Source organism: Terrapene carolina, unplaced genomic scaffold, assembly GCF_002925995.2.
Source record: "Terrapene carolina triunguis isolate 2854851 unplaced genomic scaffold, T_m_triunguis-2.0 Scaffold96, whole genome shotgun sequence".
Classification (NCBI taxonomy): Eukaryota; Metazoa; Chordata; order Testudines; family Emydidae; genus Terrapene; species Terrapene triunguis.
The window spans coordinates 35,272,957-35,300,532 of NW_020664447.1; the positions used below are offsets into that span (position 1 = coordinate 35,272,957).

Consider the following 27,576-nt stretch of genomic DNA (forward strand, 5'->3'; position numbering starts at 1 on the left):
AACATGCTACAAATAGAAGTGGGAGGGACTAGCTGCCATGAGTACAGTCCCCTCGGAGACCATAGGTACGTATCAGCGTGGTTAGCTCCTTCCATCGCTTGCACTACCACAGCAACAATCCTGTTTTTAGCACGCTAACTCGTATGTCTCCTCAAGCTGGAATTACATCTTCCAGCTCTAGTGTCTTTCTGGCATACCTAGGAAGCCTTGTCACATGAATCCATGCAGGTACTGCCTCCGAGCTTATGTGTCTTTTGAATTCACAACGATACCTGTGGTGATATGTGCTGTAGTAAAACATCTGCATTCCAGGGACGCTGTTCGATAAATCAGTTTCTCTTTGTTATAGCTGCATTTTGGATCATGCTTTATTCTCTTTGCTGTCCCTGTCTACTGCACTTTGGTCACAGGGTGTTCAGGTTCATGAAGATCCTGCTGTCTTGGAGAGTCTCATACGTCATTGAGTAAGCCAGTGCTCTGGGTGTGTTTTGGTAGGATTTCCCAAGAGGAACGTTTCAGGATTAACACAGCTCAGTTCTGAGGAAGCTTCAGTTTTCAGAGATCAGGAGAACTGGGTAAAATAAGAACCAACCGGAACCTTTACCCAGTGCTGAAATCCAACCCAAACCCTTAATGAGGGTCTGAAAAGATCAGAGAACTTTTTTTAACAAAAATGAAATGTTATAGTTTCACCTGCCTCTACACTTCATGGACAGGATCAGAAGTGGTGACCCACTGCAAGGGGTCACTGGTCAGGACTCAGGTATGTTGGCAAAGCTGTAATGGATGGTTCGGGATTGGAATAGCAGTAGGTGCTGATAGCAGAACTATTGGTAAAGAGGTTGTGGTAAGTATGTAGAGCACATGCCTGATTATTCCTGTCTCCAGCACTGTAACAGGGACAATAGTAAAAAAAAAAGTGTACTCCTTCCTGACACCTTGTTTGCAGTCTTATCAAATGCCAAGAACTGCGTAAGCAATGGTTACTGAGTTTCCCTCCCTGCTCTGGAAGTGACTCTCTTAGGAGAGGATGTTGGTGTAGGAAGCGGGATGGAATGGGGAGTCTTGCAATGCTGTTGCCCATGTTGTAATTGTAATAAATGAGATTTCAAGGTCCAATCCTACTTCCAATGGAAGCTTTGCCATTGACTTCAGGATCCTGACACATGGAAGAAAGGAGAGCAGCAGAATACGGACCCTGGACTTCAGAAAAGCAGACTTTGACTCCCTCAGGGAACAGATGGGCAGGATCCCCTGGGAGAATAACATGAAGGGCAAAGGGGTCCAGGAGAGCTGGCTGTAATTTAAAGAATCCTTATTGCGGTTGCAGGAACAAACCATCCCGATGTGTAGAAAGAATAGTAAATATGGCAGGCGACCAGCTTGGCTAAACAGTGAAATCCTTGCTGATCTTAAACGCAAAAAAGAAGCTTACAAGAAGTGGAAGATTGGACAAATGACCAGTGAGGAGTATAAAAATATTGCTCAGGCATGCAGGAGTGAAATCAGGAAGGCCAAATCACACTTGGAGTTGCAGCTAGCAAGAGATGTTAAGAGTAACAAGAAGGGTTTCTTCAGGTATGTTAGCAACAAGAAGAAAGTCAAGGGAAGTGTGGGCCCCTTACTGAATGAGGGAGGCAACCTAGTGACCAAGGATGTGGAAAAAGCTAATGTACTCAATGATTTTTTTGCCCCTGTCTTCACGAACAAGGTCAGCTCCCAGACTGCTGCACTGGGCAGCACAGTATGGGGAGAAGGTGAGCAGCCCTCTGTGGAGAAAGAAGTGGTTCGGGACTATTTAGAAAAACTGGACGTGCACAAATCCATGGGGCTGGATGCGCTGCATCCAAGGGTGCTAGAGGAGTTGGCGGATGAGATTGCAGAGCCATTGGCCATTATTTTTGAAAACTCGTGGTGATCGGGGGAGGTCCTGGATGACTGGAAAAAGGCTAATGTAGTGACCATCTTTAAAAAAGGGAAGAAGGAGGATCTGGGGAACTACAGGCCAGTCAGCCTCACCTCAGTCCCTGGAAAAATCATGGAGCAGGTCCTCAAGGAATCAATTATGAAACACTTAGAGGAGAGGAAAGTGATCAGGAACAGTCAGCATGGATTCACCAAGGGGAAGTCGTGCCTGACTAACCTAATTGCCTTCTATGATGAGATAACTGGCTCTGTGGATGAGGGGAAAGCAGTGGATGTGTTATTCCTTGACTTTAGCAAAGCTTTTGATACGGTCTCCCACAGTATTCTTGCCGCCAAGTTAAAGAAGTATGGGCTGGATGAAAGGACTGTAAGGTGGATAGAAAGCTGGCTAGATAATTGGGCTCAACAGGTAGTGATTAATGGCTCCATGTCTAGTTGGCAGCCGGTATCAAGCGAAGTGCCCCAAGGATGGCGTGGACTGCACCCTCAGCAAGTTTGCAGATGACACTAAACTGGGAGGAGTGGTAGATACATTGGAGGGTAGGGATCGGATACAGAGGGACCTAGACAAATTAGAGGATTGGGCCAAAAAAAACCTGATGAGGTTCAACAAGGACAAGTGCAGAGTCCTGTACTTAGGACGGAAGAATCCTATGCACTGCTACAGACTAGGGACCTTATGGCTAGGTAGCAGTTCTGCAGAAAAGGACCTAGGAGTCACAGTGGACGAGAAGCTGGATATGAGTCAACAGTGTGCTCTTGTTGCCAAGAAGGCTAACGGCATTTTGGGCTGTATAAGTAGGGGCATTGCCAGCAGATCGAGGGACATCATCCTTCCCCTCTATTCGACATTGGTGAGGCCTCATCTGGAGTACTGTGTCCAGTTTTGGGCCCCACACTACAAGAAGGATGTGGAAATACTGGAAAGAGTCCAGCGGAGGGCAACAAAAATGATTAGGGGTCTGGAGTACATGACTTATGAGGAGAGGCTGAGGGAACTGGGATTGTTTAGTCTCCAGAAGAGAAGAATGAGGGGGGATTTGATAGCTGCTTTCAACTACCTGAAGGGGAGTTCCAAAGAGGATGGAGCTCGGCTGTTCTCAGTGGTGGCAGATGACAGAACAAGGAGCAATGGTCTCAAGTTGCAGTGTGGGAGGTCTAGGTTGGATATTAGGAAACACTATTTCACTAGGAGGGTGGTGAAGCACTGGAATGGGTTACCTAGGGAGGTGGTGGAATCTCCTTCCTTGGAGGTTTTTAAAGCCCGGCTTGACAAAGCCCTGGTTGGGATGATTTAGTTGGGAATTGGTCCTGCTTTGAGCAGGGGGCTGGACTAGATGACCTCCTGAGGTCCCTTCCAACCCTGGTATTCTATGATTCTATGATTCTGTGATTCTGGAGGCTCAGACCTTTTTGGGTATGTCTACACTGCACACTAAGCCTGGGCTCAGACTCAGGTTTGAGCCCAAGCCTCCTTTCCAACCACACAGAAATTAGTCTGACTCAGGCCTGTGGGCCCTGGTAGGGGGCTGGGTCAGATCCCATGTCTGAGACATGGGTCAGAGTCCAGGCCCACTGCAGTGTGAAAGCAGCTCAAGTCCGGGTTGTCAGACTTGGGCCTGGAGAGTCCGCCAACACTATCCCACAATCCCCTGGGACTGGGATACCCATTCAATTCCAAAGCTTGTCACTTGCTTCCCAGGAACCCGAAGCAATCTCCTGGTTAAAAACAGCTGCTCCGCGATTAACCCTTTATTGCCACACAGACTGCTCAATAGAAACAACAAACACAGTCAACGCTAGTGTTTATTATCTATGGCCAGCAACAAGGCAAAGTCCTGCCCAGGCAACCCAGCTGGATTCTGGTTAACCTCTGGCAGGAGGCAAGCAAGGCATTGGACTGCAGCAAGAGCGTGAGAAATGAGCATGCGTATAAAAACGATATCCAAGGGGCTGGCAGCATTGAGGATCGACCAGACTGCCGAACAGTGCCAACAGCAGATCACGCAGTAGAAGACAAACGACTGGAAAATCAAGGATGCTAATAGCATCTCTGGGAACTTCCTATCTTCCAGCCTCTTCTGAGGAATTTGACTGGGCGGAATGGCACCAAGCACTGTGCCCTACACGATGCATGACCCTCTGCTGAGCGACAATGGTGACCTTATATCCCTCCTATCACTGGCGCCACCAGAGGAGAGCTAGGCCCTGGATGAGGCCAGTAACCGAAGAGGTTGTGTTGCTGGAATAGCTACTGCATAACCTGGGCACGTATTTGGAGGACCTTTTTGGGAATGGCCCTGGGGAGCAGCCCACTGCAAAACTGGCATCAGAATCCGCTCTGGAGCTGGAGTCGAAGGCTGGTAAGTTTCAACCACTATGTTTGTTTTTATTAATGGATGGATGAGAGAGATTTACAGCTTATGGGCCTATTTAATTTTTAATACAAACCGGGATTTTGATGCACTTCTGTTCAGGGCAGACCCATGTCATTCTCCTATCTCCCTCCACACGCCCACTACCACATGGGATTCAAAACGGACACCACAGAAAGATGAAATAATTATACAGGCAGTTATCATGACATTTTTACTAGTTACTTGCAGATTGGTTTATGTATGGGTTGGTGTGCCACAACTCATTGCCTGACGTACCTCTCCCATGTAATACAGCGCACCTTACCGGTCTGCCACACACTCACTATTCCCAACTGCCTGTTGAGACAGGCAGAGACAGAGGCTGCACAGCGTGAGGGGAGATGGCAGACAGATTCACGGAGTGTGACTGCCAGTTGAGGGAGAAAGACAGAGCTCAGCAGCAGGAGCTGTTCAAGCACTTACTGTAGGTGTGGCTACCAGACTGCAGGCTCCAGTGCAACCAGTATCTCCTTCTCCAGATCCACGGCCCAAGTCCCCTCAGCACTATTGCACCCTGCAGAGCATCCATCTTTTGGACAATTTAGGGGGTGGGTGAGCCATGTCACAGGCAAACAGTGGGCCATGGAATGGACAAGTGCACCCTGTACACTCATTAATTCCCATCCAAGTGTGCCCACACGCACAAAATGTGCCAGAAAGGGCAAAGAAATCCTTTGACTGTTTTTAAACAAATGTTGTTACACTATTGCACTGCATGTCATAATGGCAGCTGGTTTGATTGTTGCAGCCTGTCTGTACCCATGAGAAAGAAAATCTTGGATTTGCACAGAAGGCAACCATAAAAAAACTTATTGTGTGTAATGGTAAAAGTGGCACAAATGTTAATGAAGGTCATCGGATACCCAATGTCAAGTTTCATAATAAAAATTTACAATCTGGGTCACAGTTATCCACAAATTGTGAATGGCAGTACATTACCAGTATGGACAGAATGCATAACATGGAAGTGTTTATGGAATTCATCATGACACACAATACCTACATATGTATAAGAAATACCACACACACAACCATCTCAGATACCACTTCATTCCCCCTGATGGATGGGACCGTGTATACCCATTATGTAGACACACAAAACATCCCTGATTTTCATTGCTTGCCAGGAATTCAGGTCTGGCACCAGCCTTGACAGGCACACTGTCTGGGTGTGTGTACCAGTTCAGGAATCTAGCAGTGTCCTGAATCTACTCCTGGCGAAAAGAGTCCTCCTTCTCCTCACAAGCAGTGTGTAGGGTGCAGCAAGCCACAATAATGCAGACTGTGTGACACTGGCATCCAAACAGTTTGGAAGGCAGTGCCAACAGGATTTAATCTGCCAAATGCATCATCATCCTATAGCTACTGAGTGTGTAGCTGAACCTTCTTTTGCCAGGTCTTCTGAACTCAGGATATGGTTTCATAATGGTGGGGATAGTGACTCCATTTATAACCATGTCATTTGGTGGGAATAATGTCCCAGCTTCTCCCTGAAGGTAAAGTGCCCATACACCCTACCAGTGCATCCAACGTGAGGGTCCATGAATCTGCCCCTGTGGTCAACCAGGGCCTGCATAATGATGGAGTAGCACCCTTTGTGGTTTATGTGCTCCTTGTAGTGGGCAGATTATGGGCACATGAGTCCCATCAGTGGCCCCAGTGCAGTTTGGAAAGCCCCAGTCTCAAAAAGCCAGCAATTATTTCAGGAATGTTTGTAATGCCTGCCCCCTTTTGGTAAATCTCAGTCCTGATCACCTCACAAACTTCTGCCAACAACAAACCCACAGCTGATTTGCCAGCTCCAAACTTGTTAGCCACATACCTGTAGCTGTCTGGGGCAACCAGCTTCCAGGTGGCTCTCAGCGACCCGCTTCTGGATGGGCATAGCTGCCTCATGTGGGTGTCCTGACACGGGAGGGTAGTGACAAGCTGATCAGAAACCTCCAGGAATATTCACTTCTTCATGCGAAAATTCTGACCATGCTATTGGTCATCCCAAGGCTGCATGACGATGTGATCCCCCCAGTCTGTGCTGGTGGCCCTGCTCTAGCCTCTACAAGTGCTGGTTTACAGAGGGGGAATCTGCAGCTAAGGCTACAACAGGCATGAGCAGTAGCACCACTTGGTTTACAGCCGGCATTCCCCTCCAGCGGTGTCTCTGGCAGTTCAAAAACTGCTGCCAAAATGCTCACCAGCATGTTGCATATGCCCCGCCTTTGTCCTGAAGTAGGACTGAGAGCATGAGGTGGAGCTGTTCTTCCAGCAGGGCAGGATACATGTTGGCTCTGGCTGCACGGAGTGTGTGACACAAAATGGCTCAGCTGGATGTGATTGTGGTCAAACACCACCCAAAACTCTTCCAACCAGCTCCCACGGCCAAGTTCTCTGATGACTCACTGGGGAGGGTTTGCAGCAGAGAGCCTTAGGAACCTTGGGATAAGATAGTAAATGCCCACAGGAGCTGGAGTTCTGATTCAGGTCTGCGGAGTGCAGTATGGACACACCAGCATGGTTGTGAGGCCTGAGTTTCCACTGCAGTGCGGATGTTCTAGCGCAGGCTTGAAAACACAAGTTCACAAACCCGGGCCCCGCAGACTCGGACTGTGTGTGCAGTGCAGACATACTCTCAGTCTCCAGAGCTGACAATTATTAGCACTAAATTGACTTAAAAATGTTTATAATAAAAACAGAGTAGGCAGAGAGCATGTCTGTTTCAAAGCCAAGATAAGATCTGGGAAGGGGACACCTGAACCTTCTACTTTGCACACCCTCTCTATGTGATAATGAGTGGGTGAACCTCAATAGGTATGATGTGAAGGGCATCTGAAACAATGTAAAATATTATGCAAACAATATTGGAACCTCAGGGTTTTGGTTCAGTGTTCAGTTGAAGTTCTGGGTGAAGGACAAAGTCAGATTTCATTATATTTCAATAGGTTTTCCTGGCCTTACTAATTTAGGACCTGCTTCTGCTCCTACTGAAGTTAGTGGGAGATGAGAACGCCTATTTATTTTCCTAGACGTTTTAGTTGTGCAAAGAATACATAATCAGGCTCTTAATGTTACAAAGGGGATAAAAGGATACTGACTGAGGATGAAAAACTAGAAACCATTTTGGCTAAAAAACATTCCAAATGTTTTTATTTATACAACAGATTTAAAAAGTAATAATGTGAGACTCATAATCTCTAGATGATTTACTTGTAGCCATTTATCCTTAAATTGAATGGCTCTTAAGGGGTTGTTACCACCACTGCCCGAACTATGTGCAATGTTCATGCATCTATAATGCTAGAGAATGAAAGCAGCTGTTACTCTCCCAGGGCGTGGAAGTGCAAAACTAACTATTGGAGGGACATTGAGTGATTGCGGAACATTTAAAGAGACATGCTCAAATGGCTTGTGCCTGGAATTTAAGCTGTGTTTTTGTGGCGTATGTCAGTTTTACCAAACCTAAAAGGAATGGAAATTTAAAAAGAAAAAAGAAGTTTCAAAGTTTGTTATGACTAGTGAAAATTTCCCCTCCAGTGTTTGAAATTCAAGAACATGAGGTTGTTTGAAAACCAGGATGTGAAACTGACTGTATACATCTCTAATATTTTTTTGAATCACACTACCCCCTTGGAATCAATTATATCTTTTGGCAATGAGTTCCACGAGTTACTTTTTCAATATAATGCATAGTTATTTCCTTTTATTGATAAGTTTGTTGCCTTTCAATTTTATCGAACATCCCCTTGCTCTTGTAGTATGAGAGAAAGTAATCTGAGCACCTGACTGATGTTCACTATAGCATTCGTTGTCTTCTGGACCTTTATTATGTCCCCTCTTCTATTCATCTCCTTTCCAAACTAAGCAATCTTAATCTTTTTAACTTCTCCTCAACCCTGTAATAATTTTTGTCATCCACCGCTGAATGTTTTCTATTGCTGCTATATCATTTTGGAGATTGGTTTGACAAAACTTACACTCTCACCATGAAAAAAATATTTATATAATGGCATTGCAGTAGTTTCAGTATTCTCTGTCTCTTTCTTCATGTATTCCAATATGTCGCTTGCTGTTTTCCCACCTCTGCACATCAAGTGCAGGATTTCCTTGATCTGTCCATGGGGATGTTCAGGTACTTACTCTGAGTGGTTATAGTCAATTTAGAATCCATCAGTGTGCATGAGTAATTCAGTTCCTTCCAGGGTTTATTCCAGGGTTTATTACCATGTACTTGTCCACACTGAATTTCATTTGCCTTCATGTTGCCCAGTTATCTAGCTCTTTCACAGTTCTCTCTGAAGTCTTGGGGTTGCTTCCTTTTGGAAATGGCAGGAAATTTGGCACCCTAAATCTTCAGAATCCTCCAGGATCTGCAGAGGCTTTAGGTCTCTGCGTTGCTTCCCATCCCACCTGTATGACAGTACAACTCCTGCAATAGCTGTGCTACTAGGGACTACTCCATAGGCTGTTGCCCTCAGGCACCCTCTAAAGGGGAGTCCCATTGCAGAAACAGAAACCTGATCAAGACTAACACTGAGCAAATCAGAATTAATGTACACAGGGGATCACCCACCTCTGTGGGGTTAGGAGAAGGTGGGAATGATGCCATAGAATCCACCCTTCTGTGTTTTCCCACAGAGCTGGGATCCTACAGATTTCCATCGCTTCTTCGCACAGAAGTAGAGAAAACTATTTAGCCATTATATCCAGCTGTGCATGGCATGGCTTGTGCCATCAGACTCTGCTGCTGCATATAATTTGTTCTGGTTTTTAAACTCCTAATGTTGCACAGACACCAATAGTCCCTTTGTGTTTTTAAGCAAATAGTTACCACTGTTTTTTCTCTGCACCCAAAACCTCTGTCTGCTCCAATGTTTTTCAGTGGGGGCTGAAGCTATGTCCTTGTCTTGCTCCACTCCTAGTGTCTGTATTGATAGTTGTCAAATGTCGGCATTACGCTGTGTTGGACATGTAATTGTGCAATCTGCATTCTTGGGAAAGCAAGCTAATACCTAAGATTGCTACATGGACAGAGGCGGTGAAATCTGTACCTGTTCTATGAACAGAGAATGTAATTCAGGTTCCAGGACTGTCATGCTGGCACCTGAAGCCCAGCATTAAATTCACTCCATGTGACTGTGGGAGCCATTATTGACAACTGGCTCATCAATGGCTTTTCTCAACCACTTTAAAAATATTTTTCTTCGACCATATCAGCTGGAATCTGCTGGCAAAACCACATCCCCTGTGAGCTGGGAGAGCGTTCAGGCAGATGGAGTCTAGCCCACTCTGTGTAATAGGTGCTAAACATGATTTGGCCCTGTCTACACTGGCAGCCAAACTATTTTCAACCCAAGTGGGAAGTGGGATGTGTTGATGACATGTCAACGCTGAGTCATAGTGTTGACAGGACTTCTGTTCGGGTTCTTACACAGCCCTCATCACCATTGTATCTGCGCATCTGCCAGAGTGCACTAGGGGTATGTGCACTTGGAGATGAGTCTCAGCTCGAGGAGACATACTTGTGCGCGCTCTGATCAAGCCAGCACGCTAAAAATAAAATGTAGCTGCCGCAGTGCGACTGTTGGGAGGGGCTAGCTGCCCCGAGTACGTACGCATCTGTAACGCTAGGCACATACTCAGGGCGGTTAGCCTCTCCAGCCGGTCATGCTACGCTCTGCTTTTTTGCATGCTAGCTGGATGAGAGCGCAGGTCTGTCTCCTCATGCTGGGAATCACACTGCCAGCTCCAAGTATAGGAAAGCCCTCAGTGACGTGGCTGTGTGTGTCATTGTGTGTCACGCTGAATTTACTTCCGACAAGTTAGTACGCCCCTCTCCCATGTGCTCTGACACGCGTGTCTGTTCTAGGTGACCAGAGTCCCCCAAGCAGAGAAGAGCAGCCTGAGGGGTTTGGATGAAAAGGCTTACCTGTCCTCCAAGCTGCTGAAGGCCGGAGAAGACCCATACCGACAACATGCTTTTAACCAGATGGAGAGCGACAAACTCAGCAGCGACCGGCCCATTCGGGACACAAGGCATTACAGGTACCACACTACCCTTGTTCAAAGCCAGGGCCACCTTCTTGTGCTGAGGACCCTCGGTTCCCGTTACCCCTGACATCCCTGTGTTGTCATGCCCCCTGTTAGTGAAGAACAGTTTGTGTGCATTGGCAGGGTCTCCCTTTCACCTAGCTTTCTATCTCTCCAGCAGGATATTGGGGGTCTTGAATGAAAACACAAAGACTTCTGCTATTCCAGCCCTGCACCACCCCCCATTGCTGTGCTGTGCCAATAGCCTTAACCCAGACCTCCAGCTCCAACTTGTTATTTCAGCCCTGCATAGCCCTGTCATTGCAACTCGAACCGCCCAACCTTCACCTGTCCTTCTTGACTCCTCCCACAGATTTCCCAGTGAACATCCATCCCGACCTGCAACACACTCTGTTAGTCCAGACCTGCCCTTCTTCCCGAACACGCCTCACCTCTCATGCCCTCAGCCTCTCTGGCCTGCTGGGTTTTGGAGCAGCGAGAGCCAGTCTTTCCACACTGTGTGGTGGGTTTGGGATGTGTGCAGATGGGGTTCAGATGAGACCAACACATTTATTTACTATTCACACCAGACATTTTTCATACATTTTGCAAAACACCCACACTCCTGGCTTTATTTCACGGTGGGGAAATTCATTCTGCTGACTAACATTCTCCTTAAGCCATTAATATCTTCACTGTGTTAACTGGTACTATGATCTTCCATTTCTATAGTACCTTTCACTAGAACGTGTAACACGGAGCTTTGATGACTGTATGTTTGATGATGGCAGGTGTGGTATAAGGGCCTGAATAGAAATAGGCCCACTCTACTCACTTCTGAAATGAACCTTTGGGGTGGAATGCAGACGCTGCCTGACACTGCACAGCAACAGTACCCAACAGATTAGGGCAAGAAGGGAAACTGCATAGGAAATGTATGGAGCAAGGGAGTAATTACCTAAACTAGAATCAGCACTCCAGGGGTAACAGCCACAGTCTTACCCTTGGCGCTGTTGGACCTTTTGTGACTGCAGATGGTCAGGATCTTGGCTACATACCTCCTCTGAAAGATGGCTCCTCCAGCAGCACAGAGCTCCGCTCCAAGCACTGTGCTAGGGATTGGTTCATTAATGACACAAAGGCAACAGTGCCACATATGGAATTAACAACATACCACTTCCTGCTCTGTTCCCTGTTAATCAGCTTTTGTGCTCTGTCATAGAAATGGGTGCAGTTCACTGGTGAATTATTGTTTATCTATTCTGATTGCTGTAGCACCCAACATGTAGTAGGTGTTTCTAAAACAGAGGAAAACAGTCTCTGGGTTTAACAGCAAACAGTCTAAGGAAGAGAATACACAGTGATTCCTGTAAACCTAAGGCCAGATCCAAGGCCCCTTCTTCATCCACTTTGTGCTGCTCTCACAGAGAGCTGCCCTAACAGGGCAGCTGGGGATAACTCTTGCAGGGGGAATCCCTGGGGCTAGGTCCACACTGCAGGTGGGAGCTGTGATTCCCAGCATAGTTGCTGCAGCTCAGCTCGAACTAGCACCTAAATATAGCAGGGTGGATATTGCAGCACTGGTGACAGCTTGGGCTAGCCATCCAACCAGCCCCCTGGGTCCAAGCTTGGACGGCTATCCCGAGCTACCACCCGGGCCACAACAGCCACACTGCTATTTTTAGGCACTACCTTGAATTGAGCTAGTGCAAGTCTGTCTACCTGAGCTGGGAACCGCAACTCCTAGCTGCAGTATAGACACATCCTGAGTGACATCAAGTCAGTGTAGGTGGCTGGCCTTCCCCTCCAGTGCAGTGGTTATTCTGGGGGCATGTTGGGGCAGAATGGGGCATGTCAGGTTACACTGTGCTGTGGCAATCCTAGGCTAATGGAACACCCCCGGAGAGCCATTCCAGATTGTACAAGTTAGAAAATCCCTAAGGCTGCTCTTGCTTGTGCCAGGAGATGAACTGGCCCCTGGCTGCCTTAAAGATCACAGGTCAAAAGGCCACCTATGACTCTCCTCTTTCCTCAGGCCCACAAGTAGAGCTGAGACATGCCTGAACTTGTGGCCCATAGTTCATACAGTTTTTCAATCACTTAGGGATCCTTTGGATAAAAGAGACTAACGTTATTCTACCCAGCACAAAGAGAGGCCGAACCTTTTCATATCGGCTTCTTCCTCCCCTGTCATGACTCTGAAATTTGCTGAGGAGCTGGGAACCCCTTTCCAAAGAAGCATAGACAAATCTCTATACTTGCCCACATCTTGTCACCTTAATAGCCTTAAAAAAAACAACCCACCTGAGTTATTTTAAAGCAATAATAAATACAGTATGTCTCCTGCCTGGTCACAAGTCTTCCACTTTGTCTTGATCAGGGCTTCTTTATATGCCTGAAAATTGGTGTAATAAGCCACTGTCACAGTAGTAAAATTCTGTGAGGAAAAAAATAGTCAGATGCTTAGAATAGTCGTAAACAATAGCAATAAACTTGAGGGGAAAGAATGGCAACAGTTTAGTAATAGCCATAAAACAATGGTAATAAATGCTGTAATAAAAATAGAGCTAATAAGTCATGGGAAGAAGTCAGTTATTTCCCCTAGGTCCTGGGGTGGATTCAGTCTAAATGTGGTCTTGATTAGCCAAAAATGTCAGGCCCCAATCCTGAGGATGGGAATTAGATCCGAAATATGAGAGTCTGAATTGGCCAATGTTTGTCATTGCCACAAACTTGGGTGGCAGGGGCTATGGAGGAGCAGATCAGCCCAAATCTATCATTCCCAGAACATGGCAGAGGCTGGATCTAGAATTCGTGGGCTCATGCTGGATGGGTGGGGTGGATCTCACAGTCTTTGCTGCGGTAGCAAAGAAAATTCAAAGTCTTGGATGGAGGAGATAGTGCCCTGACCTAATGGTTTTATGAAATCTTGATGCATTATCTCATAAGAAGAAGGTCTGGGAGAGTAGCCTATTGCTACTAAATTATCAGTGGCCGGGAATACTGTGGCTGCAGCATTCTCAGACCCGGGAAGGAAGGGGGAGCACCCCATTTCACTTAACAGAGATTCCTCTGGCTTAATGAGCTTGGAAAAAATGGTTGTTGCAAGGGCCTTCATGAGGAGGGAAGTTGCGGGGGGGAATCCATAAGGCTTTGCTAAATCACCCCCTCCCCAAGGGAAGAGCTCATATAGAGTACATTATTATTGCTTTGCATTAGTAGTGCTGTTGGTATATAATTCAGCTTTTCAGGTTCCCTTCTTTTCTCATCTCAACGTTTTGTTTGTAACTACTATAAATAGCCACACATTCCACATCAGAACACCAAACTGGAATTCTGGCACAAACCAAGCTGAGTTCAAAGGTTACAAGCAAAACATACATGGTGAGCTGCAGGAGAAAACAGATACTCGGAGTCGTGGGAATGAATCCTTGTTCTCCTGGGGTGTAAGAAACCCTGGTACAAACTCACCCTAGGCTAAATCTTGGCTCTTAGTGAGCGAATAGATTTGTGTGTCTGTCATGTCATTAAAGTCAGATGAGAGCGTGTTTTTCATTCAAAGAAATTTAAACCTCCTCATCCCCTAGCATTTTTGTATGGTTTCAGATTTTATACTGGCTTCTAGTGAAGCAAATTCCAATTTTGATACAACCTTCCATTTGGCAACACTGTAATATCTTGATCCTGATATTTTCCTGGTAGTATAGAGGAATCATTTTCCATTGCCAAGCAGAGATGTTAGTGGTTGAAAGAGAAGCCATTGCCCGTGGGCAGATCTTTAACAAATAATGACAGTGCTTTCCCTTCTCTAGGGCCTGGCATCCGAGGATCTCAAAGTGCTTTACAAACCCTAACCATTGAAACCTCCCAACTATGCGATGTAGATACTGTGACATACTAGGGTACAATCCAAACTAATGAGTAGCTGTGTCACCCCTACTCTCTAACCTAAGGTGCCCTTTATAATGCTTTGCTTCTGTAGCCTCCAGCCTGGACTGCTCACAAACAGCCTCCAGCCTGCAAGTCACTCCCAGCTATGTCTGTGTGTGTGCTGCAGTCAGCCAGCCACACCTTGGCATTTACCAGCCTTAGTTATACTGCAAGGTGACCCCAACACACTCCAGGTCCTAGATTTCCCCCCGGAAGTGTATGTCCTATACTGTCAAGCACAGCCTTCTTCTGGACAATACAAATATATCTAAAGTCTGTTATTTCTTTAATAGAAATAATATGCACATAACTTGAAACCCTAAATGGAGTTTCCCAATCACTTCAGTTTAAACACACAGCATTAGATAAAACAATAAAACAAGTTTAATAACTACAAAGAGATACATTTTAAGTGAGTACAACTAATGAGGTATAAAAATCAGAAATGTTTACAAGAACATAAAGTTAAAACACTATTGGTGCCTAGCTTAAAAGCTATATCAGATTCAAGCAGTTTCTCAGCATATGCTTTCAGCAGTCTTATTGACCAGACTTCATAGGTCAGGACCCCTTCTCCCATAGTTCAACGAATGCTTCCTTTGTTGCTTCTGGTGCTGTGAATGTGATGGGCAGGGAAAGAGAGGGAGGGTGCCTTGGGATGTTTGTCCTTTTATTGTCAGTCCTTCTTTTGGAAAATATTTCCAGCTGGGTATCAGGAGAAAAAAAGTCTACATGGCAGGATGTTCCCTGCTGCTTTTTTTTCACCTGTTTGAGCTTCCTTTGCCGCCCCGTTCCTGCTTGATGACTGTTTACTGCTTAAATGCAAATTAAGCAGAGCACACATTCCTTTGTTTGAGACAGACCAGTTTGCCAACCAGAGGCTTGGTCTATCCTATAAAGTTAGGTCAACGTAAGGCAGCTTACATCGACCTAACTGTGTAAGCGTCTACACTAAAATGCAGCTCCCACTGAAGTAACTTGCCTGCTAAACTGCCTTAATAACTCCATCTCCGTGAGAGGCATAGCACTTAGGTTGATATAGTTAGGTCAAGGCAGTGTCAGTGTAGACACTGCATTGCCCCCATCGACTGTTGCTGCCTTTCAGAAGCTATTCCACAATGCCCAACCTGACAGTTAAATTCCTGGTGAGGACATGCACCGCTGACACAAAGAGCCTACTATGGACATGCAAAAGGGATTTAATTACTGCAATGACAGTACGTCGACATAACTTAGGTCCACTTAATTTTATAGCGTAGACTTGCCCTCAGTTTGGAACATGTGTTAATAACACCATACAGTGGAATCTTATAACTTCAAAAACAGTGTTGCCACACATATTTTATCAGGACAATAATGAACAACGAATTATGAGTTTTCAAATGATACCTTACATGACCTATTTTGTACAAAGATGATTACAATAGTGTGTAGCGTGTGGATGCAGGGGTACATTCTGTCATAGATACTTATTATCCCTGTTCTACACAGGGGGAAACAGACTTTAATCAACTCGCTCAAGATCACACAGCAAGTCAGTGGCAAATCCAGTACTCCTGAGACCCAGTCCCTTGCTTGAACCACTAGACCTCACTCACTCCCAGTATTGTAGGTCAGGCTGCAGTAGAGTCAGTGTCTTTTTCTTTTTAGTACTGAACTTTTATCCTATTGTCCTTCTTAACCCCATTGAGCTCAGCAGAGGCTCCCGCGGTAGGCTGGCAGTGTGGTGTTTGCAACCCCTGTGCCACACTCGGCTGTTTTTCTTGGGAAATTCCAGGCATCTCGCGCAAAGGGCTGCTGTGTATTGTATCTGGTTTGACTGTTTGCCCTCCCATGTTTCAGATGTGCCTCTGTGCGCTATGACGCAGACCTGCCAGCAACCAGCATCATCATCACCTTTCACAACGAGGCTCGCTCCACCCTGCTCCGCACAGTGAAGAGGTAGGTACCAGTGGGAGAAATGGCTCTTAACCCTCAGGGAACTGTTTGGTTGCTGGTCTAGGGATCTGAGATGGCTCCTGGCCGTAAAGAGTAGGGCGGAAAAGTCCCCAAATGCAATGGGCCCCCCCTCCAGGTGGTTTCTGATCTGACCATGAGGTCAGCATCCGGCAAGAGGACAGGAGGTTGGCCAGGTGTATGTATCTGCAAGGGTCATGCAGGGAACTGTGTGTGTCGGGGGGCAGTTAGACAGGGAGTTTGAGGGAACTGTTAGCAGCAGGGAGGAGGCTGTTTGGGTTAGGCCCACAAACACTTTCAAGGGGCAGCCAGGCAGGGAGTGTGAGGGAAGCTGAAGGGAAGACAGACTATTGGAGGTGCTTTCAGGAGGGAGATAAAGGAGTTGGGGGGGCAGTCTTAGAGAAGAATCAGCAGCTAGGTCCTAGCTGGGTCATATATTGTAGTAATGCTTCACACTGGGGTGCAGCAGGAGTCTGTTTCATGGGAGGAGGGAGGGGCACAGACGGCATGTCTGAGTGTTTGGAGTGAAAGGTGATGGCATTGAAGTCTGATGGAGACTAGGCCCCTGTCACCTGATACAACACTTGGAATTGCTCACTGATGGAACAGCACTTGACTCCATGGCAAATCCCTGGCTAGGCTTGTGTACAGCCCCTGCCAACCAGAAGCCCCCCAGTCCAACAATGTATGGGGCTCTCTCCCCTCAGCCACAGTGGTAGCCAAAAGCAAACAGGCGCATCAGATGGGGCGGCTCTGAGTGTGGGAGTAGCCCCTAGCAGGTGGGAGCATGAAAATATCTGCTGCTATTCATACAGCAAAGAAATATTTCCACCAGCTCCTTTCCTTCCCCCAAATCCCTTTCCCTGCTGCAGAGCCCAGACAGGTTCTCTACCTTTATTTTTCCAGAGACTGTGCCCTCTGCCCTCTCTGAGATATCAAATACTCTCTCAAAAGCTCCCTGAAGCAGAGAACCAGCCCAGGGAAAAGCCTCCCTCTCCTGTGGAGGCTGGCCGAAGAGAAAGAACAGCTCAGCTGGAAAGTTCAGCTGAGGGTACCTTTAGTAGGAATGCAGCGTTCATTGGCACTGGTTCTCTTACTGAGTCCCGAGGGCTTGCAGGGGTTTGCTTTGTGAATAAATAACAGACTCTTTCAAGTGTGCTGGAGCTGGACTCATGGATAGAAGTCTGGCTTTCTAAGTCTCTTCCCAGTTTGGGGCCACCTGGTTTCCAGAGGTCTGAATGTGCCACGCTGGGCATGAGTTATTGCTGTGCGTATAATTGCTGCTGAGTTGCCTACCCAGGCAGTGCACCTACCACTGTGTCATTATAGTAAAGCACACTGGGATATATCAAGTATGAAAGGGACTCTTCTAGTCTATTTATCACTTGTGAGTCTGCAGAGGACCACAGTGATATTAAGCAAGGGGAAGCATAAAATTGCACCAGCTACTTTTTTTATGGCATCTGGTCAGGCTTCCAGAACAGCTTTAGGTCTAAAATTGCAGCAGGTGTTTTGGGCCCTGTATGATAATTAGGGCTTGATTGGTTAGATAACTAATCAAAATTAACCATTCAAGGAGCACCTGTTGAAAGTTCTATGTAATTAAATGGTTATAACAGAGTACTTATTTTTTCCTAAACAGAACTTACGTGATTTTAGTTGCACGTTGGGGATGATGAATGAGGAATTGGGGATGAAGGAGAATAATTGATGAAAATAAATGACAATAAGGACAACATTTTCAAAAGCAGCCATTGGTTTGGGTACCCAACTTGCCGTTTTGGGCCTGATTTTCAGAGGTGCTGAGAACCTGCACTTACAGTTGATGTCCACGAGAGCTGTGGATGCTCAAAACCTCTGAAAACAGGACCCAGATATCTCAAGTTGGGCATCCAAAATGGTGGCTGCTTTTGAAAATTTCAGCTTTACACTAGGTAATTTTAAGAAGAACTACACAAGGGTGGTACCACTAGTTCAGCTGAGCCTGTGTGAGACTGGTGGGAGCCCTCCTCTAGACAAGGCTCCCACAGCCAGATGCATTTTTACCACATTGGTTAAAATTGTCTACACAGGGGATCCCATCGGGGCTAACACAGATTCATGTGAATTGGTGGCACTGCTGGAGGGAATTTTTTCCTAAAGTTCCCTAGCATAGAGAAGACTGTTCTGTGCATGGCCTTGTGATTTGTTTAGCAAGCAAATGCTGCTGGTTCCAGGCATACAAACTGTTTAGGCCACAAGGATTTGTTTTCAGCTTAGAGGTAGCTGTGGAGGAAGAAACAGAGTCTGATGCCTGGATAAAGAGACCAAACAAGAGACTAATGAGATAGGGAATGCAGAAAAGAATTAGAAATAGCCTGGATGCCAGCAGCTATTAAAGTGGCATCTCAAACAGTTTGCCTGCTGGCATCCTTTGATGTGCAGGAGATATCTGTGCTGGTCTGCTTGACATCTGTTGCTCTGCAGGAGACAGCTGTCACTCATGAACTGTTTTCTCACTTGACATTCCCTGCTCTGCAGGAGATGGCTGTCATTCATGGACTGCTCGCCTGCTTGGTATCTCTGCCTTGCTAGTCATTAAGTGAAATTACCAGTTTCTGCCATGCTGGCCAGTCCCGCTGACACAATGAGGCCTTATATGGATGGAAAACAACAGCTGTCTATTTTTTATTTACTGATTTTTAGGGTGTGTGGATACCATTTGTCTGTGAATACAAATGTATTGGGTGTACATTTGTTGTATAAGATAACAGAGCTGTCAGTAGTTCAGTGCCCATGCTAAGTGATTGTGTAAATTCTGGTGGAAACAATGCCGTAGAATACAAATGTATTTTGTGCAACACCTTTCATACAAGCTGCATCCCAATATGCTTTGGCAAGTTCAATAAATAAGGGCAGATAAAGAGAGAAATTCAGAGTAAAAGAGGAAAGGGATGTATTTTCTGGTGAGATTTGAAATGAAATGGAGCATCTGTGAGCCAGAGAGAGATAAGAAGGAGGATTATATAGATGGTCAGATCTGCAGAGGAGAAGACTCTCATGTCAGCATTGCTGATACATCCATGATGAGGCAGTGAGAGGACACTGATGCTGAATAAACAGAGGGAGCAATGAGAGGAGTAGAGAGACATGAAGTGCATTGGGGTGGGGATGGGGGTGGAACAGACTGAAGTTGCTCCATGTTTCAGACACGAGGAAATTTCGAACTGGATTTTGAATAGTAGTAATGCTTAGCTCTTTTATAGCACCTTACATCTGAATTAACATTAACTCATTTTCATGGCACTCTTGTGAGGAAGAGAAATATTATTCCCTGTTATCTACGCAGGGGAAATATTGGAAGTGTTATAATCCCCATTTTGGAGATGGAGAAAATTAGACACAGAGAAGTTAAGTGTCTTGCCGGGGGGCACACAATAGGTTAGTTGCAAAACTGAAATTAGAATTGAGGAATTCCTGACTACCAGCCCTATTTGCAGTCCACTAGATCATAGTACCGCTAATGAGGAAATCAGTGGAAGTGTTGATGAAAAGGGTGTGATGTGTTTGTTTCCTTTTGCACATGTTGGAGTCTGGAGATCTGGAACTTGTGGACAAAACCGTTGTGGAAGTTGTAGTCATAAAGGTGAGGGGAGAAGAATGCCAAGACAAGGGTTTCAGCAGAGGTAGGATCAGGGAATACACAGACAATACTGTAGAGGAGGCAGGAAAATTTAGATGATAGGTGGGGCTAGACCAGTCTTGTTAAATATTTTCTCTAACAAAGTGGTAAACTGCCTGGGCCTGGTTCTCCACTGCCTTTTGGCTTGTGGTCACTGACACCTATGAAGAGAGGGTACAAAATGGTACCATTTTGATTTGGGTGCATTTTACACTTATTTTACACAGGTGTGAATTACTACCCAAAGCACAAGGTAGTCCTGCACATGAAACTTGCAAATGACAGTGATTTGAGAGAAATTGCAATCATCAGAGAAAACAGAAAAGTAATGCTAAGGGATCCAGAGAGGGTTGAAATGTGAACCAGATGTAGCAAATGAGATCTGGCTTGGAAAAATGCAGGCTGAGACATCTAGGGAAATATAAGCTGAAACACAAATATTCATGGCAGGCATGTGGAAACATAACTCTGAAATAGAGTGGGATGAGATAGTGAACAGCAATGCAGTTATGTGTTTGCAGGGTGAGATAGCAGTAAAAAAGCCAATGCAACATTAGGCTCTGTTAGCCTAGGTGTGTTGCTTTTTAAATAATAATCTCACACTCCTCTCCTCTTTATGGTCCTGATCCAGCAAGGTACTTGAGTAGGTACTTAACTTTAAGCACGTGATTAGTCCCATTGAAGACTGGGAGTTTGTTCCATGCTTATCGGGCATTATGGAAGAAGGCCTGAGTGGGCAGAGGAAGCAAAGCGGTTGGTGAGGCCCACATTGTTGACAGTGAAAAGCAGGTAAAGGGAGACATAAGGAACGAGACTCACAATGTAGATCTGATTGGAGCTGCACAGGGGCTTGAAGGTGAGGATGAGAAGTTTGAACTGGCTGTGGGGAGTGACGAGGTGCTAGGGGAGGGATTTGAAGAGGCAAGGGAGGTGGTTGAATTGACAGGTGTGGAAGATAATTTTAGCAGTTGCATTTTGGACAGGTGGTGGGGACTTGAGAAAGCCAGAAAGTTCTCAACACCTCCATACCAGAAAGATATTGACAAATTAGAGAGTGATCAAAGAACTGCAGAAATCATTATTAGGGCTTGAGAGGATGGCTTATGAGGACAGATTAAAAGAACTTTGGTAAATTCGTATATTTGAACAATGATGACTAACCCTGATCCCCAAGCATGGTATAGCCCCTCATTCCTCCATCTGCAGGGGGTTGGCAATCCTCTCTAGGACAATGGGGCCTGAGTGCCTTGTGCACAGTGCTTCCATCTAGTGGCTGGATGGGGCCTGGTCCATGACTGGGTCTCCTATGTGCCATGACAATACAAACAATAAATAATAACCACCACCCATGGAATATTATAATATATAACAGGACCACAAAGAAAGATAAACAACACTTTATTTCCAGAAAGGATGGGTAAGCTAAACGAAGGGCAATGGAACAGGCAAAGGAGACAAGGATATCAAATAAACAAGTAACTAATCAATCCTGCAACACTGAAATCTCACAAACTAAGGGAATCTTTGGAGAGAGCCCTCCAAATTCTCCCCACAGCCTTATTTGGGTGCTGGAGTCAGAGCTCGGCGTAAGGGGTTAGTATCAGCGACATAGCTACAATGGTGCAAGTGGTGCAGTCGCACCAGCGCCCACAAGGTTATGGAGGCCCAACCAGGCAGACTGTTGCTCCAGCACTTCATCTGGCACATGGGGTTGCAACGCCACTTGCTTAAATTTGGCCCCACTGCCCCTCTAGCACTGCTCAGGTTTAGTCAGGACAAGGGTTGGCCGGGCCAAATTCGAGTGAGTGATGTTGCCACTTGACAATGGGATCACAGAACCACGCAGGTGTAGTCCAGCTGCATCTCCATCATGATACTCCAAACCTGAGTAATGTTATGACCCTGTGTCCCTGGTCACATCATTACTCATCACTCAAATTTGACCTGTACCATGTGAATGCCAGGCGGATGATGGGAGCGGAGTGCTGAGTCAGCGGGGGGTGGGTGGGTGGGGGTGGTAGTGAGTGGCCAGGAAGGTCCTGGGGGCGGTGGGTGAGGGGCAGGGGCAAGTGGTTGAGGGATGTTGGGGGGCGGTGGTGAAATTGAGAATGGGAACGTTTTGGCTGAATATCAGGAAAAGCTGAGTGACAGTTAAAGCTATAGGGCTGTGGAACAGTCTCACCCAAGTGATGTGAAGGAAGTCCCGTCGTGTGGGAGTTTGGATACACAGTATATTGGGCAAAGCACTAGAAAATGTACTGCTGAGAGCAATCCTGCCCAGGTCACTGTACGACCGAATAACTAACCCTCAACAGGGTTCTTTACCTCTTAGGGGTATGGAAGGAGAGAGGCAATGCAGTATCTAGTGAGATGCCCAGTATCATGTGTACTGGGCTGACTGCACCTCTGACCCCTCCTGACCTTGTTGAGTGCATCCCTCCTGGTCCCAGGCCTCTAGCCATCACCTAGCTCTGAGTGGAATCGTGATTTTCACATTCTCAGACCGGGCCCTGGCTTGCGGTCCCCTGATACTATCTGTGATTACCTCAGCAGGTCTGACTTGTCCAGACCCAGCAATTCTCATCCCTTCTCTGGAGCAATGGCAACGGTAATCAGTGACCAAACAGCCTCCTTAAAGCAAAGTATTAGCTGTTTAGAACTAAAGCTTTTCAGAGGAAAAGAGATTTTAAACCAATAAAACTAAGCTTATTTTCCCTAAGGCTTACCGTTCCCTGGATATGGGGAGCCCTATGTCAGCCTGTCTCCCTAGACAGCTGTTGACAAGTGACCCCCTCTTCTCTCCCTGAGAAGCGCTGCTTAACTCTTTAGAGTTCTGTTGGTCTCCAGGCAAAACAAGCTTGCATCTTCCTTCTAGAAAGGATCCTTGAAGCTACCAGCTTGCCCTGTAGTTTTTCAAGTATATGCTGGGGTGTCTTTATCTAGATCTATTGTGTTTTTTTGTGGTTTGCTGTTCCCACAGCCGCCTATTAAGCTAGATCAATAAAGTCATATAAGAAATTCTAATAACCCACCATCCTCTACAGTAAGTTTACCTCACTGAACAGGTCATAGACAGTATTCATACCATTATCACATATCAGTATTCATAGAATAAATAAAAATCAGCTTCTTGTCCATCACACCCAGATTTAGGGTGACCAGACAGCAAGTGTGAAAAATCAGGATGGAGGTGGGGGGTAATAGGTGCCGATATAAGACAAAGCCCTGAATATTGGGAATGTCCCTGTAAAACTGGGACATCTGGTCACCCTACTCAGGTTACAAACAGCCTTTGTTTAATAATGGTGAGGTCCTTCTTTCCTTCTTGGATTCCTGCAGTGTTATGAACCGCACCCCTGCCAATCTCATTCAGGAGATCATTTTAGTGGATGACTTCAGCTCAGATCGTAAGTATCAATCCTCAGTCTCTTTCTTTTGCTTTTCTCTCTTTGATTTTCTCCTTCACTCACTCTGTTCTCTTTCCCTCCCTCTCAAAGATTCTCTCTCTTGCTCACTTGCCAGTTGGCAAAAGAAGAAAGAACGGAAAGGAGAGAGGCTTTTCTGCACCTAGTTTAGCTTTCACCCATGGCAAAGAGGCCGTGTTTTCCTCTTTCCTATTCTCCTTGTGTGAGGTTGGTAAGTCTGGCCAGGTTGCCAGAGTACCCAGTCTGGTCTCATTAACCACCTTTTTATGTGTTGTTTAACCCAAATATGGTGAGTGGTGTAGGCCAGCAGTGTCTGATTACATGGGTTAGAGCAGTGGCTCTCAACCTATTTATTATTACTTGGGCCACAGCTTGAAAATCACAATGCCCCCCTCCCCCACCACCCCGACTCCTATGCCCAGCGCCCCAGCCCATACCCAGAGACTCCTCCACAGAGTGGGGCCAGGAGCGTACCCTGCTGCAGGGCTGAGTGGCAGGGTGGCCCGGACCCCGCCATCGCACAGGGCAGCCTGGCAGCCCAGACCCTGCCATGCGGGCCCTGAGGCCTTTAGCACACAGCTAGGCCGCAGCTATGTGCTAGTTGGGTCGCATGCAACCCACGGGCAGTGGGTTGAGAACCACTGTGTTATAGAGAGAGACCACAGAGAACTGTTGCAAACTCTCATGTTCTACATACAGACTGGCTTTGCCCTGGGCCCTGGCTGGGATTGTCATGTACCTAGTGCATCCCTGGGGGTAGTTCTGGGTGAGATTTTCTTCAAGAGGTACCCGACCTCCTCCAGCAACCTGGTGCAAAGCAGGAGTGTATGCTGCACGATCCTGGCTAGCTCCACAGACCAGTGGCTGTGCCCTGACTCCTCCATTCCACCTTTTGGGTAATTTATTCCCCTAAAGGTACTAGGGGATAGTAATCTATGCACTCCCCTGAGCACAGGGCTTGCATTTGATCCTGGCTATTGTATGATGGGGTTGGGGTGCAAGGGGCTTCCACAAGGACCCAGGACAATCTAGCACCATGTTTATTATAATAATTAATTATGTCTTCAGACTATTATTATAGTGCTTTATAGCATTTTGTAGTGAATGTCTGCAGTACCCCTGTGAGTTAAGGAAGTGATACTGGCTGCATTTACAGATAAATAGCTTTGCCCAAATTTTTCAAAAAGTGGCCACTGAGTTTGGGTGTCTGAATTCCTGGGTGCCAGCTTGAGACTCCAAGAGCCTGATTTTGAGAAGTGCTGAGCACCCACAACTCCAGTTTGAGGCAATGGGAGCTGTGGGGCTCAGCACCTCTGAAAAGCAGATCCTAAGTGTCTCAAGTTGAGCACCTGACAATTCAAACCCAGACTCAGTTGCCACTTTTGCAAATGTTGGCCTTGAACAGCTTGAGGCCAGATTTTCAAAAGAGCTCAGCCAGAAACTCCCATTTAGGCCTCTAAATAAATGGCAAGATTATCAAAAGTGTCCATCTCCCAGATGCTCCCATTGGTCTCAATGGTAGCCCTTGGGTACTGAGCACTTCTGCAGATCTGGCCCTTGGTTCCTGGGTTTCCCCAAGGACACAGAGAGGTTAGGGTCAGAGCTAGGAGGTGGATTTCTGGGCCCACTCTTGTTACATTCCTGGCGGGTGAATAACCTGAAAAGAGATTCTTGCATTCACCTGAAATGGACCTGTCCATTGCTGGGACACAGTCTTCCCTTGTGACAGATGTCCAGCAATATCTCAATAGTTTTTTACTCAAGAGCTCCTGCCACTACATTTGAATGATACAGCAGCTACCAAGCTGCCCACAGAAGAGCAATATTTCAGATTGTGTGTCCTTGAAAATGGAAAAAGAGATGCCAAGAGAAGCACTTTGGCTGGTGGCCTTAGCGTGTCTCTCCAGAGCACCGAGGCTGTGGGAGGATGATGACAAGAAAAGGGCTCTGCAAGATGCAGAAAAGTGCATGGGATAAAAGAGCTGCTTGTAGGGGAGGGAGGTGGAGAGGACTCAGGGGAAATGGGCTTGTGATGGAAACTTTTGCCCCAGTGATATCTGTTAGAGCAGGACTTAGAATCATAGAATATCAGGGTTGGAAGGGACCTCAGGAGGCCATCTAGTCCAACCACCTGATCAAAGCAGAACCAATCCCCAACTAAATCATCCCAGCCAGGGCTTTGTCAAGCCTGACCTTAAAAACCTCTAAGGAAGGAGATTCCATCACCTCCCTAGGTAACCCATTCCAGTGCTTCACCACCCTCCTAGTGAAAAAGTTTTTCCTAATATCTCAACTTAAACTTCCCCCACTGCAACTTGAGACCATTACTCCTTGTTCTGTCATCTGGTACCACTGAGAACAGTCTAGATCCATCCCCTTTGGAACCCCCTTTCAGGTAGTTGAAAGCAGCTATCAAATCCCCCATCATTCTTCTCTTCTGCAGAGTAAACAATACCAGTTCCCTCAGCCTCTCCTCATAAGTCATGTGCTCCAGCCCCCTAATCATTTCTGTTGCCCGCCGCTGGACTCTTCCCAATTTTTCCACATCCTTCTTGTAGTGTGGGGCCCAAAACTGGACACAGGACTCCAGATGAGGCCTCACCAATGTCGAATAGAGGGGAATGATCACGTCCCTCGATCTGCTGGCAATGCCCCTAGTTATACAGCCCAAAATGCTGTTAGCCTTCTTGGCAATAAGGGCACACTGTTGACTCATATCCAGCTTCTCGTCCACTGTAACCCCAGGTCCTTTTCTGCAGAACTGCTGCCTAGTCACTCGGTCCCTAGTCTGTAGCAGTGCATGGGATTCTTCTGTCCTAAGTGCAGGACTCTGCACTTGTCCTTGTTGAACCTTGTTGACTTGCCAAAGTGTAGCCTGTGGACCAAATGTATCCCACAGAATTGTAGAGGGACCCCTGTGCGTTATCTCCTCTTTCATGTGGAGATGTGGCCTTCTGAGCCTACATGGCCCAGCATGCATTGCTCCACCGTGAGCTGAGCGAAAGGTCACTCTTACCAGATGCAGTCTGGGATGTGCAACCTTGGTGTTCTGTAATATACTTCATTTAATGCAAATTAGGTGTGACTTGGTCTCCCAGCAAGTTGCCAGTCGGACATCCCTATATTAGACAATGGAAAAGTGTCCCCAAGGAAGATGGTTGAATCACCATGGCTTGGATTAAATAAAACTAAGCTGAAAACTATCCCAGAGAACAGATTGTAGGGAACAACCTTGCATGATCTAGTGGGTGGAGGAAATGGACTAGATCACCTAATAGAGTAGATCTCTTTCCTCCCTAGCTTCTTGGATTCTCTGCACTTGCTCCCTGAAGTCCCTCAGTTTCTCCTGCTCCCAATTCTACACCTACAGCATATGCCCCTTTGTTCTTCTGCAGTGCTGAACTCGAACTGGCTGCAGCCTCAGCCCTTCAGCGCATCTGGGGAGCTTTGGCTCAGCAGCTATGGAGGAGGACTGTCAAGCAAGCAGAGCTCTCTTGGGTACACTTTAGACAATGGGATTAAGGCTATCAGGTTGATTAAAGTGATATTAAGTGAAAGCAGTGCTTTTCCTGCGTGGAGACACATGAGAGCAGTTAATTGGAGCTCTCCACTGAAGCCAAATAATTCATGCATTTCTGCCAAATGTTTTCTCCTTTCCTAAGCTGAGGACTGCCAGCTCCTTACCAAGATCCCAAAGGTCAAGTGTCTACGCAACAGTCGGCGAGAAGGTGAGTGTGGAAAACTTTGCAGGTACCATCTGCTCGCAAAGTCACCCCTTCTGCCTTCCACTCCTCTAGATGCTATTTCTCATGGTTACAATTCATACTTGCAATAAAGGTGAAGCTTTTATTTCCCAATCTGGAGGCTCTGGCAGAGAGAACCTGGGTTATCAATCCTCATGCTTCAGGGCATCTGTTGTTATTTTAAATATTTACGTTATAGTAGTGTCCACAGTCCCCAGTCAGGATCAGGACCCCATTGTGCTAGGAACATATAGGTAGACATGGTTCCTGACCTGAGAGAAGAAGACAATCAAATATTATACATTATATATACACACAGAGAGTTGGGGAAAGCTAATATTTCATATATATAATACATCTACAAATCAAAATGTTGACTTTCCCTAGCTGTCCTAACAGTCCTTCCGCCCAGCCATTTTGTGCTGTCTGATTTCTTATAGCCATCGCAGCACAAGTGGGTCTTGAGAAGAGATTTGACGGAAGTGAGGGTAGCGGCC

At 46.3% G+C, this 27,576-nt stretch overlaps 1 protein-coding gene across 1 annotated transcript in view; it reads left to right on the top strand.

Annotated features, from left to right (window-relative positions):
• The window catches only part of GALNT16 (polypeptide N-acetylgalactosaminyltransferase 16), a 114,720-nt gene that overhangs the window by 54,747 nt on the left and 32,397 nt on the right, over positions 1-27,576 (top strand). The window contains exons 2-5 of the mRNA XM_026651423.2: positions 10,204-10,379; positions 16,137-16,235; positions 23,251-23,318; positions 26,999-27,064. Of these exons, the coding sequence (XP_026507208.1) occupies positions 10,204-10,379; positions 16,137-16,235; positions 23,251-23,318; positions 26,999-27,064 (409 nt within the window). The remainder of the gene's footprint in view (positions 1-10,203; positions 10,380-16,136; positions 16,236-23,250; positions 23,319-26,998; positions 27,065-27,576) is intronic.